Raw genomic sequence first — 20,000 nt, 5'->3', positions numbered from 1 at the left:
CCCCGGGTACCACACACACTCAGTACTTTAACCCGGGTACCACACACTCAGTACTTAACCCCCGGGTACCACACACTCAGTACTTAACCCCCGGGTACCACACACTCAGTACTTTACCCCCGGGTACCACACACTCAGTACTTTAACCCCGGGTACCACACACTCAGTACTTTAACCCCCGGGTACCACACACACTCAGTACTTTAACCCCAGGTACCACACACACTCAGTACTTAACCCCCGGGTACCAAACACTCAGTACTTAACCCCCGGGTAACACACACTCAGTACTTTAACCCCGGGTAACACACACTCAGTACTTAACCCCCGGGTACCAAACACTCAGTACTTAACCCCCGGGTAACACACACTCAGTACTTTAACCCCGGGTACCACACACACTCAGTACTTTACCCCCGGGTAACACACACTCAGTACTTAACCCCCGGGTACCACACACTCAGCACTTTAACCCCGGGTACCACACACACTCAGTACTTTACCCCCGGGTACCACACACTCAGTACTTAACCCCCGGGTACCACACACTCAGCACTTTAACCCCGGGTACCACACACACTCAGTACTTTACCCCCGGGTACCACACACTCAGTACTTAACCCCCGGGTAACACACACTCAGTACTTTAACCCCGGGTACCACACACACTCAGTACTTTACCCCCGGGTACCACACACTCAGTACTTTACCCCCGGGTACCAAACACTCAGTACTTAACCCCCGGGTAACACACACTCAGTACTTTAACCCCGGGTACCACACACACTCAGTACTTTACCCCCGGGTACCACACACTCAGTACTTAACCCCCGGGTACCAAACACTCAGTACTTAACCCCCGGGTACCACACACTCAGTACTTTAACCCCGGGTACCACACACTCAGTACTTAACCCCCGGGTACCACACACTCAGTACTTAACCCCCGGGTACCACACACTCAGTACTTAACCCCCGGGTACCACACACTCAGTACTTAACCCCCGGGTACCACACACTCAGTACTTTAACCCTGGGTACCACACACACTCAGTACTTTAACCCCAGGTACCACACACTCAGTACTTTAACCCCGGGTACCACACACTCAGTACTTTAACCCCGGGTACCACACACTCAGTACTTAACCCCCGGGTACCACACACTCAGTACTTTACCCCCGGGTACCACACACTCAGTACTTTAACCCCCGGGTACCACACACACTCAGTACTTTAACCCCGGGTACCACACACTCAGTACTTAACCCCCGGGTACCAAACACTCAGTACTTTAACCCCCGGGTAACACACACTCAGTACTTTAACCCCGGGTAACACACACTCAGTACTTAACCCCCGGGTACCAAACACTCAGTACTTAACCCCCGGGTAACACACACTCAGTACTTTAACCCCGGGTACCACACACACTCAGTACTTTACCCCCGGGTACCAAACACTCAGTACTTTAACCCCGGGTACCACACACTCAGTACTTAACCCCCGGGTACCAAACACTCAGTACTTAACCCCCGGGTACCACACACTCAGTACTTTAACCCCGGGTACCACACACTCAGTACTTAACCCCCGGGTACCACACACTCAGTACTTAACCCCCGGGTACCACACACTCAGTACTTAACCCCCGGGTACCACACACTCAGTACTTTAACCCCAGGTACCACACACTCAGTACTTTAACCCCGGGTACCACACACTCAGCACTTTAACCCCGGGTACCACACACTCAGTACTTAACCCCCGGGTACCACACACTCAGTACTTTAACCCCGGGTACCACACACTCAGTACTTTAACCCCCGGGTAACACACACTCAGTACTTTAACCCCGGGTACCACACACTCAGTACTTTAACCCCGGGTAACACACACTCAGTACTTAACCCCCGGGTACCACACACTCAGTACTTTAACCCCGGGTACCACACACACTCAGTACTTTAACCCCAGGTACCACACACTCAGTACTTTAACCCGGGTACCACACACTCAGTACTTTAACCCCGGGTAACACACACTCAGTACTTTAACCCGGGTACCACTCACTCAGTACTTTAACCCCCGGGTACCACTCACTCAGTACTTTAACCCCCGGGTACCACACACTCAGTACTTTAACCCGGGTACCACACACTCAGTACTTTAACCCGGGTACCACACACTCAGTACTTTAACCCGGGTACCACACACTCAGTACTTTAACCCCGGGTACCACACACTCAGTACTTTAACCCCGGGTACCACACACTCAGTACTTTAACCCCGGGTACCACACACTCAGTACTTTAACCCCGGGTACCACACACTCAGTACTTTAACCCGGGTACCACACACTCAGTACTTTAACCCGGGTACCACACACTCAGTACTTTAACCCGGGTACCACACACTCAGTGCTTTAACCCCGGGTACCACACACTCAGCACTTTAACCCCGGGTACCACACACTCAGTACTTTAACCCCGGGTACCACACACTCAGTACTTTAACCCCGGGTACCACACACTCAGTACTTTAACCCCGGGTACCACACACTCAGTACTTTAACCCTGGGTACCACACACTCAGTACTTTAACCCCGGGTACCACACACTCAGTACTTTAACCCCGGGTACCACACACTCAGTACTTTAACCCCGGGTACCACACACTCAGTACTTTAACCCGGGTACCACACACTCAGTACTTTAACCCCGGGTACCACACACTCAGTACTTTAACCCAGGTACCACACACTCAGTACTTTAACCCCGGGTACCACACACTCAGTACTTTAACCCCGGGTACCACACACTCAGTACTTTAACCCAGGTACCACACACTCAGTACTTTAACCCCGGGTACCACACACTCAGTACTTTAACCCCGGGTACCACACACTCAGTACTTTAACCCCGGGTACCACACACTCAGTACTTTAACCCCGGGTACCACACACTCAGTACTTTAACCCCGGGTACCACACACTCAGTACTTTAACCCCGGGTACCACACACTCAGTACTTTAACCCCGGGTACCACACACTCAGTACTTTAACCCGGGTACCACACACTCAGTACTTTAACCCGGGTACCACACACTCAGTACTTTAACCCCGGGTACCTCACACTCAGTGCTTTAACCCCGGGTACCACACACTCAGCACTTTAACCCTGGGTACCACACACTCAGTACTTTAACCCCGGGTACCACACACTCAGTACTTTAACCCGGGTACCACACACTCAGTACTTTAACCCGGGTACCACACACTCAGTACTTTAACCCCGGGTACCTCACACTCAGTGCTTTAACCCCGGGTACCACACACTCAGCACTTTAACCCCGGGTACCACACACTCAGTACTTTAACCCCGGGTACCACACACTCAGTACTTTAACCCCGGGTACCACACACACAGTACTTTAACCCTGGGTACCTCACACTCAGTACTTTAACCCCGGGTACCACACACTCAGTACTTTAACCCCGGGTACCACACACTCAGTACTTTAACCCCGGGTACCACACACTCAGTACTTTAACCCCGGGTACCACACACTCAGTACTTTAACCCCGGGTAACACACACTCAGTACTTTAACCCGGGTACCACACACTCAGTACTTTAACCCGGGTACCACACACTCAGTACTTTAACCCCGGGTACCACACACTCAGTACTTTAACCCGGGTACCACACACTCAGTACTTTAACCCTGGGTAACACACACTCAGTACTTTAACCCCGGGTACCACACACTCAGCACTTTAACCCCGGGTACCACACACTCAGTACTTTAACCCCGGGTAACACACACTCAGTACTTTAACCCGGGTACCACACACTCAGTACTTTAACCCCGGGTAACACACACTCAGCACTTTAACCCTGGGTAACACACACTCAGTACTTTAACCCCGGGTACCACACACTCAGTACTTTAACCCCGGGTACCACACACTCAGTACTTTAACCCCGGGTACCACACACTCAGTACTTTAACCCCGGGTACCACACACTCAGTACTTTAACCCGGGTACCACACACTCAGCACTTTAACCCCGGGTACCACACACTCAGTACTTTAACCCGGGTACCACACACTCAGTACTTTAACCCCGGGTACCACTCACTAACCCGGTCTTTCCTCTTCTCTACAGTTCGTGTAAGAGTGATTTCTCGGGGGAGTCGCTGCCTCTGAGTTTCCTCTGGCTGCTGCAGCTCTTCTGCTTCCTGCTGGACGTTGGTCAGGAGGCGCTGTACAGGGAGGTGCTGAGGCTGGAGAGGAGGCTCATCAGGAGGAAGAGGAAGAGGAGGTGCTGAGGCTGGAGAGGAGGAGGAGGAGGTGCTGAGGCTGGAGAGGAGGAGGTGCTGAGGCTGGAGAGGAGGAGGTGCTGAGGCTGGAGAGGAGGAGGAGGTGCTGAGGCTGGAGAGGAGGAGGAGGAGATGCTGAGGCTGAAGAGGAAGAGGTGCTGAGGCTGGAGAGGAGGAGGAGCTGAGTCTGGAGAGGAGGAGGAGGAGATGCTGAGGCTGGAGAGGAGGAGGAGGAGGTGCTGAGGCTGGAGAGGAGGAGGAGCTGAGGCTGGAGAGGAGGAGGAGCTGAGGCTGGAGAGGAGGAGGAGGTGCTGAGGCTCGTCAGGAGGGGTTTGGGGGTTACTGACATTAAATTAGAACATATTTTATAGAAGCCCTCCTCTGTGATAAATACGATTTACAAAAAAACTAAAATCTGACAAATATATTTTTTTAGTTTTTGTGTTCCTGAATATATCATTTCTATCTGTGTGAGTCCCTCTGTGAGGGCAACAAGAAAACAATAAAAAGTTGGTCACAACAAAAAAAAAGAAATCTGAGAAAAAAAGGTCACGCCTCCATTTTACTCCTTTGTTTACTTCAGGGAACACAGTGACATCACTATGGAACACTCGCGCTCCTATTGGCTAGCACTCCAACACATTGTACATGATAGGCTAAAGGGCAGGACATCTCTAAGCTTTTTAATCACAACAGAGCCGGCCAGCTAACCAATCAGAGCAGACTGGGCTCTGGTTTCAGACAGAGGGTGAAAAGAGGTGCTGCAGCACACTACATACTGATATACACCTGAACATCAGCAGGAGAGGACTCTTTAAAGTAGAGACACTACATACTGATATACACCTGAACATCAGCAGGAGAGGACTCTTTAAAGTAGAGACACTACATACTGATATACACCTGAACATCAGCAGGAGAGGACTCTTTAAAGTAGAGACACTACATACTGATATACACCTGAACATCAGCAGGAGAGGACTCTTTAAAGTAGAGACACTACATACTGATATACACCTGAACATCAGCAGGAGAGGACTCTTTAAAGTAGAGTCACTACATACTGATATACACCTGAACATCAGCAGGAGAGGACTCTTTAAAGTAGAGACACTACATACTGATATACACCTGAACATCAGCAGGAGAGGACTCTTTAAAGTAGAGACACTACATACTGATATACACCTGAACATCAGCAGGAGAGGACTCTTTAAAGTAGAGACACTACATACTGATATACACCTGAACATCAGCAGGAGAGGACTCTTTAAAGTAGAGACACTACATACTGATATACACCTGAACATCAGCAGGAGAGGACTCTTTAAAGTAGAGACACTACATACTGATATACACCTGAACATCAGCAGGAGAGGACTCTTTAAAGTAGAGACACTACATACTGATATACACCTGAACATCAGCAGGAGAGGACTCTTTAAAGTAGAGACACTACATACTGATATACACCTGAACATCAGCAGGAGAGGACTCTTTAAAGTAGGGACACTACATACTGATATACACCTGAACATCAGCAGGAGAGGACTCTTTAAAGTAGAGACACTACATACTGATATACACCTGAACATCAGCAGGAGAGGACTCTTTAAAGTAGAGACACTACATACTGATATACACCTGAACATCAGCAGGAGAGGACTCTTTAAAGTAGAGACACTACATACTGATATACACCTGAACATCAGCAGGAGAGGACTCTTTAAAGTAGAGACACTACATACTGATATACACCTGAACATCAACAGGAGAGGACTCTTTAAAGTAGAGACACTACATACTGATATACACCTGAACATCAGCAGGAGAGGACTCTTTAAAGTAGAGACACTACATACTGATATACACCTGAACATCAGCAGGAGAGGACTCTTTAAAGTAGAGACACTACATACTGATATACACCTGAACATCAGCAGGAGAGGACTCTTTAAAGTAGAGACACTACATACTGATATACACCTGAACATCAGCAGGAGAGGACTCTTTAAAGTAGAGACACTACATACTGATATACACCTGAACATCAGCAGGAGAGGACTCTTTAAAGTAGAGACACTACATACTGATATACATCTGAACATCAGCAGGAGAGGACTCTTTAAAGTAGAGACACTACATACTGATATACACCTGAACATCAGCAGGAGAGGACTCTTTAAAGTAGAGACACTACATACTGATATACACCTGAACATCAGCAGGAGAGGACTCTTTAAAGTAGGGACACTACATACTGATATACACCTGAACATCAGCAGGAGAGGACTCTTTAAAGTAGGGACACTACATACTGATATACACCTGAACATCAGCAGGAGAGGACTCTTTAAAATAGAGACACTACATACTGATATACACCTGAACATCAGCAGGAGAGGACTCTTTAAAGTAGAGACACTACATACTGATATACACCTGAACATCAGCAGGAGAGGACTCTTTAAAGTAGAGACACTACATACTGATATACACCTGAACATCAGCAGGAGAGGACTCTTTAAAGTAGAGACACTACATACTGATATACACCTGAACATCAACAGGAGAGGACTCTTTAAAGTAGAGACACTACATACTGATATACACCTGAACATCAGCAGGAGAGGACTCTTTAAAGTAGAGACACTACATACTGATATACACCTGAACATCAGCAGGAGAGGACTCTTTAAAGTAGAGACACTACATACTGATATACACCTGAACATCAACAGGAGAGGACTCTTTAAAGTAGAGACACTACATACTGATATACACCTGAACATCAGCAGGAGAGGACTCTTTAAAGTAGAGACACTACATACTGATATACACCTGAACATCAACAGGAGAGGACTCTTTAAAGTAGAGACACTACATACTGATATACACCTGAACATCAGCAGGAGAGGACTCTTTAAAGTAGAGACACTACATACTGATATACACCTGAACATCAGCAGGAGAGGACTCTTTAAAGTAGAGACACTACATACTGATATACACCTGAACATCAGCAGGAGAGGACTCTTTAAAGTAGAGACACTACATACTGATATACACCTGAACATCAGCAGGAGAGGACTCTTTAAAGTAGAGACACTACATACTGATATACACCTGAACATCAGCAGGAGAGGACTCTTTAAAGTAGAGACACTACATACTGATATACACCTGAACATCAGCAGGAGAGGACTCTTTAAAGTAGAGACACTACATACTGATATACACCTGAACATCAGCAGGAGAGGACTCTTTAAAGTAGAGATACTACATACTGATATACACCTGAACATCAGCAGGAGAGGACTCTTTAAAGTAGAGATACTATATAATGTGCTTAAAAGCATTTCCAATAAAGTTAAACAACTCAATCAAAATACGAGTATGGTCATTATTGAATATAGAGTTACATTAAAGGGGGATACAAGTCGTCTCCTGTGTTACTGGCTCTCAGGTTCTTATTGTTTCACCTTTTGGACTTTTTCTTGTTTTTCCGTTTATAGTTGAAGTTGTTGTTTATCTGAAGAGAGCTGAGAGGCAGGAAGTGAACAGCAGGGGGCGCCACACTGCAGAGAAACACCACAGTGTGAGGGAAGCACTCTGCATTCACGTGGACATCACTTTCATGTTATTTAATCACTTTATACACCTTTCATTCATCAACAAGAAGTAAATATCCTTATATTTTGTAGTTAATAATGGGAATCCTTGAAGTTCCAAAATAACAATATTAAATCTAAAGAAGCAGAAATGGGTCAAATAGTTTATTGCAGTATTGATGTTTTTCATACTGCACATAGTTAATCTGACGTAAAACTATCTCTCACTATTTTAATAATTTGACAAAGCCATTAACTAATTGATTAAAAATAATACAAATAATAATTCATCAGATTAATTTAAAATGAGCTCCAGTTTTAAAAATCACAACAGTGAAATTATGCATTTACAATGACGCAGGACAAATGATAATCTAATATTATATAGAATTATATCATTTTGTAAAAAAGTCAAACATTTGAAAAAAGTCTAAAATAAATTCCACATTTTGAAAATGGTTTAAAAAAATGATTAAAGATGATTAAACCTGTAAAATAAAATAGAATGAAATGAAATTGCAGGAAGATGCAAATATAATAATAAAAAAACATAACATTATAATGAAAAAAAACATCAAATTCAATGAATGAAAGTAAACATAACTGCAGTACCACAGACATCCTGTGGTGGTGTTGTCAGAGTGAGTGCTGTGTCTCTTCTCACTGAGTAAACAGAGGTCACGTGACGCTCCGTCTGGACTCCAGCTGGTTGCCGGGGTTACGGGAGGTAACGGCTCTGTAGTATCACCATGGCAACAGCCGCTGCAGACACACAGGACGTCCTCATCGAGGGGGTCACTCCCTGTTCATTTTAACTGGAGTTATTTTAACTTTAATTTAAACTTTTTTTATTTTTGATATTTTGTGGGTTTTTATTATAGTTTTATTGTTTTTTTAATTATAATTTATGTTTTATTTTTAATAATTGTCTGGGTTTTCTTTCTTATTATTATACTCTCTTCTTTCCTGCTACTTGACTCTATCCAGTTCTTTGTAATTTAATATTTAGATGCGTTATTTCGATTGCATTATTATGTTCGGGTAATTTCATTGATTTGTTAATGTTTTTTATTATTTTCATATTTTCATTTTACTTCGACGTATGTGTTTCATACTTCTTACAACAATTATATATATTTTTTAATTTGATCTTTATTTCAAGCCAAGTTTTCTTTTGTATTTGTTATTTAATTTCATTTAATTTAATCTTAGACTGAACTGAGACTGTGTTCACCTGAAATGACCCCGTGAGGGTGAATCAGGTACTGCAGCAGAAAGGAAATGACCCCGAGAGGGTGAATCAGGTACTGCAGCAGAAAGGAAATGACCCCGAGAGGGTGAATCAGGTACTGCAGCAGAAAGGAAATGACCCCGAGAGGGTGAATCTGGTACTGCAGCAGAAAGGAAATGACCCCGAGAGGGTGAATCAGGTACTGCAGCAGAAAGGAAATGACCCCGAGAGGGTGAATCAGGTACTGCAGCAGAAAGGAAATGACCCCGAGAGGGTGAATCAGGTACTGCAGCAGAAAGGAAATGACCCCGAGAGGGTAAATCAGGTACTGCAGCAGAAAGGAAATGACCCCGAGAGGGTGAATCAGGTACTGCAGCAGAAAGGAAATGACCCCGAGAGGGTGAATCAGGTACTGCAGCAGAATGTAACAAAGAACCTCTGTAATAAATATTTTATTATATTTTCTTTTTATATTTATGGTAATCTTTTGTCTTTTATTATTTTGTTTATATTTTCCAATTATTTTTTTTAATGTTATCTTTGTTTTAAGTTTGTGAACGTTTCTGTTGTTTGAATTATAGTTGTAAAGATTATTATTATTATTATTTTTACTATTTCTACAGATATAATGTTTTTTTAAGTTTTTGTATTTTATACTTATTTTTTATTTTGTGAAATAAAACTGGTTACCTGAAATGACCCCAAGAGGACAAACCAGGTACTGCAGCAGCTGAGAACAAAGACCGTTACTATCTATTTAGAAGAAGAAGAAGAAGAAGAAGAAGAAGAAGAAGAAGAAGAAGAAGAAGAAGAAGAAGAAGAAGAAGAAGAAGAAGAAGAAGGAGCTTTATTAAATTCAGTTTCCACTCTGTCGTGCACACACATGCGTTTTTATACAGGTACAGGTTTATACACACAGTTATATGCACATATCCAGTTCAAAGGTCAGAGCGGAGGCAGCCAGTCTAGCCGGCGCCAGTGAGCATTTGGGGGTTAGGCGCCTTGCTCAAGGGCACTTCGGCAGTGGCCCAGGAGGTGAAAGGGCTCCTCTCCAGTACCAGTCCAATCCCCTACCGACTGAACCACTGCCAATAAAGTGATATAAAAACTAATTACTGCTTTAGTGAACATCACAAAATAAGGTTTGTATGATCAAATACTATTTATTTATTTGTATCTCTTTCATTTATTTATTTTATTATTCTCTCCCTATTTTTAAGTTTTTTTAATGTATTTGTTTATTTTCATTCAGGCTGAGATGTGGTTACCTGAAATGACCCCAAGAGGACAAACCCGGTAACTAAAGCAGCTGAGAGCAAAGAGTTTATTTTCATTCAGGCTGAGATGTGGTTACCTGAAATGACCCCAAGAGGACAAACCCGGTAACTGCAGCAGCTGAGAGCAAAGAGTTTATTTTCATTCAGGCTGAGATGTGGTTACCTCAAATGACCCCAAGAGGACAAACCCGGTAACTAAAGCAGCTGAGAGCAAAGAGTTTATTTTCATTCAGGCTGAGATGTGGTTACCTGAAATGACCCCAAGAGGACAAACCCGGTAACTGCAGCAGCTGAGAGCAAAGAGTTTATTTTCAATCAGGCTGAGATGTGGTTACCTGAAATGACCCCAAGAGGACAAACCAGGTACTGCAGCAGTAGCTCTCACTGTCAAGGGTTATATGAAGGGTTATATCTCTATTATATCTTTTATCTAAACATACTGTTTTACCTTTTCTATTGTTATACTAATTTATTTACTTATTTCCATTTAATCCTAATAACATTTTTATTTTACATTTTAATTTTCAGATTTAATTTTTTTTAATATATATATATTATTATTATTATTATTATTTCTTTTAATCCTATTTTAATTCCAATTTTATTTTATTTTATTCTTATTTTTCCTCAGTTGATACTCTGGTGTCCTGAAATGACCCCAAGAGGACAAACAAGGTAACTGCAGCACGAGGGAACAAAGAGAGTCTCTGTACTAAACTTGATTCATTGATGATCCAGATTTTAAAACTCATTAATAATAGAAATAATTCAATGTAAACTTCATTGATAAAATAAAATTATACATATATTTATTTTTAATTAAATATTATTTTATTTCGTTTTTTGTTTCATGTTTTATTTTCATCTTTATTTTCTTAAAATTTTAATTAGATTTTCAATTAATTTTGTTCTACTTTTATTTTATTTTGTATTTTTACTTCCTCTCAAACTGAGACTCTGGTTACCTTAAATGACCCCAAGAGGATAAATCAGGTTACTGCAGCAGCCGAGAACAAAGAGAGTCTCTATACTACTATAGACCGTTTAACTACAGATACAATAACAAATACATATTTAAAAAAAGCAATTAATGAAAATGGCATATTAGATGATGTAGAAGGTAGAAAAAATTGAAAATGTTGACTATAAATAATAATAAAAAGTGTGTGTGTGTGTGTGTGTGTGTGTGTGTGTGTGTGTGTTGATCTTTGACGGCTGGTCTGGAAATAGCCGCCTCAGCAATAGAAAAACTCCCATCATGCCTTTCACCATGTTGTTTTCATGATTTCTGTTTTAAAGTGACCCCTCTCACCTGAGCGTCTCCTGTCAGGTGAAGAAGCTTCAGTGTTTACCTTGTGAAGCCTCGCTAAAGAGAGCAGCAGCCAATAGTTATGGGTTTATTACAAAACAAACAGCAATAATGTGAGTGTGTTGTGGGGGTTGTAGTTATGGAGGGTGGATTCTTGGAAGTCTTGAAAGAGGAACACCCTTTGACCCTGCAGTAATACACACACACACACACACACACACACACACACACACACACACACACACACACACACACACTTTCTCTCTCTCTCTCTGCCTCTTGGTCATATCTACATTGTTTTTTTACTTTAAGCTCTTGTTCTCTCGCTCAATACTTTCAAAAACCCTCATTGACATTAATAAACCAAAGTGTAAAACGAGTCCTGAGATGTTCGCACGTTTCCTCATGACTTCCTGTCCTTACAATTGTCCAGGGAAACTAACGACAGGAGGAAAAACACAGGGAAAAGGACCAGACAATAACCCAGGAGGAAAACATGACAGGGAGAACAGCAAAAACACCCAAACCTAGACATAGAAACGTGACATGAGAATCGTGACTGAACCCCCTCCTCAAGGGACGGATTCTAGACGTCGCTAAACACCAAAACAAAAATCCAACAACGTCCAACAGGGTGGGTGGAGGGGTCCGGAGGACGGGCCTTGGCTGACAGCCCAGGGCAAGGCAGAGTTCGAAGAGGGGGTCTCGGGCGGACGGCCCGGGGGCAAGGCAGAGTTCAAAAAGGGGGTCTCAGGCGGACGGCCTGGGGGCAAGGCAGAGTTTGAGGAGGGGCGAAGACCACAGCGGGCGAACTCAGGGGTCTGTGCTCGAGGGCGAAGACCGGACAGCTCCGGAGGTCGGGCAGGAGCCGGTGTCGACCGGACAGGATACGGAGCCGGTGGAACAGGTGTCTGCAAGATCCCCCACGGAAGAGGACACAGGGCCGGCAGGACCCCCGGCAGGAGAGCAGTCTGCGGAACCTCCAACGGCACACGACGTAGGGTTGGCAGGACCCCCGGCAGAAGAGTAGTCTGCGGGATCTCCAACGGCACACGACGTAGGGTTGGCAGGACCCCCGGCAGAAGAGTAGTCTGCGGTACCTCCAACAGGACAAGACATGGAGTTGGCAGGACCCCCAGCGGAAGAGTAGTCGGCGGGACCTCCAACGGCACAGGACATAGGGTTGGCAGGACCCCCGGCAGAAGAGTAGTCTGCGGGACCTCCAACGGGACAAGACATGGAGTTGGCAGGACCCCCAGCGGAAGAGTAGTCGGCGGGACCTCCAACGGCACAGGACATAGGGTTGGCAGGACCCCCGGCAGAAGAGTAGTCGGCGGGACCCCCAACGGGATAGGACATGGAGTTGACAGGACCCCCAGCGGAACCTCCAACGGCACTGGACATAGGGTTGGCAGGACCCCCGGCAGAAGAGTAGTCGGCGGGACCCCCAATGGGACAGGACATGGAGTTGGCAGGACCCCCAGCGGAACCTCCAACGGCACTTGCGTAGGGACTTGAGTGGAGAGAGGGCTTGAGAGGGAACTCGAGAGGAAACTTGAGAGTTGACTTGAGAGGTGACTTGAGAGGAATCTCGAGAGGGAACTTGAACGGAGACTCGAAAGGAGACTTGAACGGAGACTCGAGAGGAGACTTGAGAGGTGACTTGAGAGTGGACTCGAGAGGTTACTTGAGAGGGGACTCGAGAGGAGACTTGAGAGGGGACTCGAGAGGAGACTTGAGAGGGGACTGGAGAAGAGACTTGAGAGGGGACTGGAGAAGAGACTTGAGAGGGGACTCGAGAGGGAACTCGAGAGGTTACTCAAGACGGGACTTGAGAAGTGTCTTGAAAGGAGACTCGAGAGGGAACTCGAGAGGAGACTTGAGAGGGAACTGGAGAGGAGAATTGAGAGATGACTCGAGACGGAACTCGAGAGGAGACTTGAGAGGGGACTGGAGAAGAGACTTGAGAGATGACTCGAGAGCGGACTCGAGAGGGGACTCGAGAGGGAACTGGAGAGGAGACTTGAGAGATGACTCGAGAGGGAACTTGAGAGATGACTCGAGAGGGAATTTGAGAGATGACTCGAGAGGGAACTCGAGAGGAGACTTGAGAGGTGACTCGAGAGGTGACTTGAGAGGGGACTCGAGAGGGAACTCGAGAGGTGACTTGAGAGGGAACTCGAGAGGTGACTCGAGAGGGAACTCGAGAGGAGACTTGAGAGATGACTTGAGAGGGGACTGGAGAAGAGACTTGAGAGAGGACTCGAGAGGGAACTCGAGAGGTGACTTGAGAGGGAACTCGAGAGGTGACTTGAGAAGTGACTCGAGAGGTGACTTGAGAGTGGACTCGAGAGGTTACTTGAGAGGGAACTCGAGAGGAGACTTGAGAGGGGACTGGAGAAGAGACTTGAGAGGGGACTTGAGAAGAGACTTGAGAGGGGACTCGAGAGGGAACTTGAGAGGTGACTTGAGAGGGAACTCGAGAGGTGACTCGAGAGGGGACTTGAGAAGTGTCTTGAAAGGAGACTCGAGAGGGGACTGGAGAAGAGACTTGAGAGAGGACTCGAGAGGGAACTCGAGAGGTGACTTGAGAGGGAACTCGAGAGGGAACTGGAGAGGAGACTGGAGAGGGAACTGGACAGGAGACTGGAGAGGGAACTCGAGAGGAGACTTGAGAGATGACTTGAGAGGGGACTGGAGAGGGGACTGGAGAGGGGACTGGAGAGAGGACTCAAGAGGTGACTCGAGAGGGGACTTGAGAAGTGTCTTGAAAGGAGACTCGAGAGGGGACTCGAGAGGAAACTGGAGAGGAGACTTGAGAGATGACCCGAGAGGAGACTTGAGAGATGACTCGAGAGGGAGCTTGAGAGATGACTCGAGAGGTGACTCGAGAGGAGACTTGAGAGGCGACTCGAGAGGGAACTTGAGAGATGACTCGAGAGGTGACTCGAGAGGAGACTTGAGAGGTGACTCGAGAGGAAACTTGAGAGGTGACTCGAGAGGTGACTCGAGAGGTGACTTGAGAGGTGACTTGAGAGGTGACTTGAGAGGGGACTTGAGAGGTGACTTGAGAGGGAACTCGAGAGGAGACTTGAGAGATGACTTGAGAGGTGACTTGAGAGGTGACTTGAGAGGGATCTCGAGAGGGAACTTGAACGGAGACTTGAGAGGGGACTCGAGAAGGGACTCGAGAGGAGACTCGAGAGGAGACTCGAGAGGGGACTTGAGAGGGGACTTGAGAAGGGACTCGAGAGGAGACTCGAGAGAGGGCTTGAGAGGGAACTTGAGAGGAGACTTGAGAGGGGACTCGGGTAGGAACTTGAGAGGAGACTTGAGAGGGAACTTGAGAGGGAACTTGTGTCGGTCGGTATGCCGACAGGACACGGGGAGCTGGCGTCGGCCGAAGAGTCAACAGGTGACGAGGAGCCGGAGTCGGGACCATGGCTGCTGGGCCCGGGACTTGAGCCGGAATCATGGCTGGAACTGGGACCGGAACCATGGCTGTATGTGGCGGTTCTGGAGCCGGAACCATGGCTGTGGGAACCGGAACTGAAGCCTGGATCATGGCTGTAAGGTCCGGTTCTGGATCAGGGACCATGGCTGCTGGGGCCATAATGGTCGGTGCTTTCTCTTACGAAGAGTGAAGCCGGTAGGACCCAAACGCAGATTACACTTGACGATACCTTTATTTCAAGGACTTTAACTAAACTTGGAGAAACAAAACACTCTTCGGTGAACTGGGTCACAAACAAAAGAAGCACCAACACTGAACACAGGAAGAGACAAGACTAAATACAGGGAGGGGTAATCACAAGACGAGAAACAGCAGGGCAGGGGAGGAGAAACACAAGGGCCACAGGTGAACACAATCAGACAATCAGACACACCAGGGACACTAACGAGAGGGAGGAAAACACAGAGAGAAGGACCAGACAAGAAACAAGGAGGAAAACACAGGGAGAAGGACCAGACAAGAAACAAGGAGGAAAACACAGGGAGAAGGACCAGACAAGAAACAAGGAGGAAAACACAGAGAGAGGGACCAGACAAGAAACAAGGAGGAAAACACAGAGAGAAGGACCAGACAATAACCCAGGAGGAAAACACAGAGAGAAGGACCAGACAATAACCCAGGAGGAAAACATGACAGAGAGAGGGACCAGACAATAACCCAGGAGGAAAACACAGAGAGAGGGACCAGACAAGAAACAAGGAGGAAAACACAGAGAGAAGGACCAGACAATAACCCAGGAGGAAAACATGACAGAGAGAAGGACCAGACAATAACCCAGGAGGAAAACACAGAGAGAACAGAAAAACACCCAAACCTAGACATAGAAACGTGACAGGAGCTACGGATATGTTTTCTGTTGCAGGGCTAAACTCAGGGAACTATGTCACTAAAGTAACTCAAAGGAACTCAACTCATAGACTTAACCTGTTGCCACACTTTGGGGCTCAACTTAGGGAACTCAACTCATATAACTAAACTCATATAACTAAACTCTGATAACTAAACTCATATAACTAAACTCTAATAACTCAACTTATATAACTAAACTCTGATAACTAAACTCATATAACTCAACTCTGATAAGTAAATGTTGTGACGTAACTCAAATAATTTAATTAAGGAACTTAAAGGAGATCTTGTACTTAAAGGTGGGGTAGGTAAGTTTGAGAAACCGGCTCGAGATACACTTGTTGTTATATTCCATGGAATGCTCTTAACATCCCGATAGCAATGAATATCTGAAGAGCTTTGACAAAAAATCCATTAAAAAAATCATCTCTGGAAGCCGTGGTACTGTAAAAAGCACGACCAATCATCTGAGCTGGCTAAAGTAACTGGATGGCCTACCTGCCTGTCAGCCTTCCATCTGTGCACAAACTGATCTCGTGCCCTCATTGGTCATGTGCACGTTCGTGTGTGTTGGGGGAGGGGCTCTGTGAGGAAGGGGCAGATTTGTTCCGGCTGTATTTTCACATTCTAGCCACTCAAACCGGTTTCTCCAGAATTACCTACCCCACCTTTAACCTGCCGTCAAAATATTCTGCAGACATCTCCTGAACTTCCCCACTCAATCTATCAGGACCCGAGCAGTTCTATTAGAAGTCCAAGGTAAGGAGATAGAGAGGCAGAACGTGTCTACTCCCTGAGGATAGGTCTGAGGAACAGGGGGAAGAGAGAAGTAAGAAACAGAGGAAGAGAGGCACAGCGTGTCTACGTAAATGCACTAAAATAGTTTGAGGGAAAAGGGTGAAGAAATACAAAGTAAGAAACTGAGGCGTGTGGTGCAGTGGGTTATGTGTTGGTGTTGGGATCAGGGGGTCACAGGTTCAAACCCCACTGCAGTCAGCATGTAGTTGTGTCCTTGAGACACTTCACCCCAAAGTGCTCCTGTGGGGATTTCCCTCAGTATTGAGTATGTGAGTTGCTTTGGATAAAAGCGACTAACAAGTGAAATGTGATGTGATGTGATGTCAAACTTTGTGGCTAAACTTGGGAACTCAAATGAGGCACTAAACTCGATCGACTAATCCTCGAGACTCCAATTAGGAACTAAACTCAGGATACAAAATGTAGGAACTGAACTCAAGGACTACATTTGGGAACTGAACGCAGGGATTAAACACAGGAGTCTATTAGTGCATTTGTCCCCCACAATGCAATGCAAGATCTATGTTGCTGGTTTCTTGCCCTGACTTCATCCTACAAACATTAGGATCCAAATTAGGAACTAAATTCTGGGATGTATCTCAGAAAACTAAACTCAAGGAACTACATTTTGGGACGTAACTCAAAAAACGAATTAAGAGAATTAACCCGTGTCTGCACTTTGTGACTGAACTTGGGAACTAAAATCCTGCTCTGAAACTAAATGAAGCAAGTAAACTCAGGAATTCAAATGTGGGAACTGAACTCAAGGGCAACATTTGGGAACTGAACACAGGAATGTAATAGTACATTTCTCTCTCCCCCCACAATGCATTGCAGATCTCTCTTTTGCCGGTTTCTTGCTCTGACTTCATCGTGCTGCACAAGTCTGCCAGTGTGTTCTGCCTAGAAACCGCCTCCTGTGTGTATGTGTGTGTGTGTGTGTGTGTGTGTGTGTGTGTGTGTGTGTGTGTGTGTGTGGGTGTGTGTGTGTGTGTGTGTGTGTGTGTGTTTTCCTTTTTTCATTTCGCAACCTCGCTGAACTTGAAAATGAGAATGAACTCACGTCACCTCGCCTGCTGCCAGATTCCTGCTTCTTTTGTCCCATGTTTTCTCTGCAGCGGCACGTGGAGCTAATCCGAGGACTTCACCTGTGATAGAAAACTGAAGATTAAAATAACCATCACATATAAATAATAACAATCAAAGCTTTAGGTTTTTAAGAAAGGCATTTAATAAAAAACATGTTAGAGTTCAATCTGATGTCCTCCGACTGCACTGAACAAGACGTGCATTTACAATAAAGGAGAATTTGTGTAAATATGAACCATAAAGACATTCATTCAGGACGTTTCTATAATATATACATATTTCTAAATGTTCTATTTTTAAAATCTGACAGTAATCTGATTACTTCTTTTTTTTACGTAATCGAATACGTTTTTTGTGTCCTTCATTACGTCACCTCGCTGCATGTCTACACAGTATATGGTTGAAACGAGCAGCCACAACAAAGGAGTGTGAGGGAATAACGGGGGAGGAGGGGGAGGAGGGGTTTCTTCCTCTTGCATTCTTCACTGAGCGGCTGTTTACAACCTCCATGCAGTTAGGAGTCCCTGGGTTCATGGGGGAGGAAAGGAGGGGGTGCGGGAAGAAGACAATAAGGAAATACATTGATGGTCTCTCTCTCTCTCTCTCTCTCTCTCTCTCTCTATCTCTCTATCTATCTGTCTGTCTGCCAGTCTATCTATCTATCTGTCTGTCTGTCTGTCTGTCTGTCTGTCTGTCTGTCTGTCTGTCTGTCTGTCTGTCTGTCTATCTATGGATATACCAAAAAAACAACGTACAGTATACTATTGCAAAGTAAGCGTTCAAAATCAGATCAAACTTTATTTATAACGCACTTTTCCCACAAAATTATTCAGTAATTAAATATACATTATTTATGTTGATAATTATATTTTTGTTTTGATCATTTTCTATAAATATATATATATTATAATAATAATAATTAAATTGCATTTTCTCACCTTTAATTCTTTTATTTTTCTATAAATAAATATATAGTAATATTCATAATAATATTAATAATTAAACTGTATTTACTCACCTTTAATCATGTTTATTTGTATTTATTATTTCATATTTATATTTCTGTGTGTCTCTCTCTCCACATACCTCCTCTGCGCGCCCCCGCCAACGCGCTCCAACCTTTCCCCCAGTTCGCGGGTGCGCGCCGGGTTCATCGGGTTTACTGTGACACCGCTGACTCCGTGGCCACGCCCCCCGACAGCCACGCACCCCGCGTCGGACCAATCACGTCACGATCACGTACAGATCACACACCGCCTCGCCTCTGACTGGCCCGCGCGCGCTACACCTTTGCCTCTGATTGGCTGCCGGTTACCACCCGCCAGACGGCTCTGAATTTCGGTTCTGTGTTTTTTCCTGTGCGCTGGCTCCACTCAGCTGAAGCCAGTCTGCTGGCAGAGCAGATCCTCCGCTGTCTGCATCTTTACTGGATCTATTTCCTCCTCCTCATGCTCAGCGCTACGGCGGAGGGATACTGTCAGGTGAGCTCTCTTTAATTACACCTGGCTGATGGTATGGTGACTGTTATATGGAGGCTGTGATGGGGTTTACCTGAGGTCAGACTCACCTGTTCATCTCTGATATAACACACCTGCAGACTCTCCTGCTCTGTGGCTCCTCTCCAAACATCACGTCAACTGCAGAGTAACATCCTCTTGCACTACTTTGTGTGTAGTAGTATTATACATGTTGCATTGTTGGAGGAGCTCAGCTCAGAAGAACTTCATTGGCATTTCTGCACTGCAGCTTATGCACAATAACACCTTTGAATCTTTGAATCTTTGAATCTTAAATGACACTTAACACTGTATTTAGTTTACACATGTTACATAATCCTATTATTAATCTAATACATAAAGGGAGCGATGGTTCTGTGAGTGATGTGTTATAATGTCTCAGGACTGGGGTCCACACACACACACACACACACACACACACACACACACACAGCTCATGTATTAATAACAATACAATGGGTAATATAAAGGTAACAATGAC

At 45.2% G+C, this 20,000-nt stretch overlaps 1 protein-coding gene and 1 pseudogene across 2 annotated transcripts in view; both read left to right on the top strand.

Moving 5' to 3' along the window:
- The window catches only part of taf1b (TATA box binding protein (Tbp)-associated factor, RNA polymerase I, B), a 20,850-nt gene extending 15,935 nt beyond the window's left edge, over nucleotides 1-4,915 (top strand). The window contains exon 15 of the mRNA XM_079643293.1: nucleotides 4,171-4,915. Coding sequence (XP_079499419.1) covers nucleotides 4,171-4,333 — 163 coding nt within the window. The 3' untranslated portion in view covers nucleotides 4,334-4,915. The remainder of the gene's footprint in view (nucleotides 1-4,170) is intronic.
- LOC307016319 overlaps nucleotides 1-20,000 on the top strand; it is a 264,046-nt pseudogene that overhangs the window by 147,116 nt on the left and 96,930 nt on the right. The window lies entirely within an intron of this gene.

Source organism: Notothenia rossii (assembly GCF_949606895.1).
Source record: "Notothenia rossii genome assembly, chromosome: 8".
Taxonomy (NCBI): Eukaryota; Metazoa; Chordata; class Actinopteri; order Perciformes; family Nototheniidae; genus Notothenia; species Notothenia rossii.
This window is presented reverse-complemented; position numbering and strand designations above follow the sequence as displayed.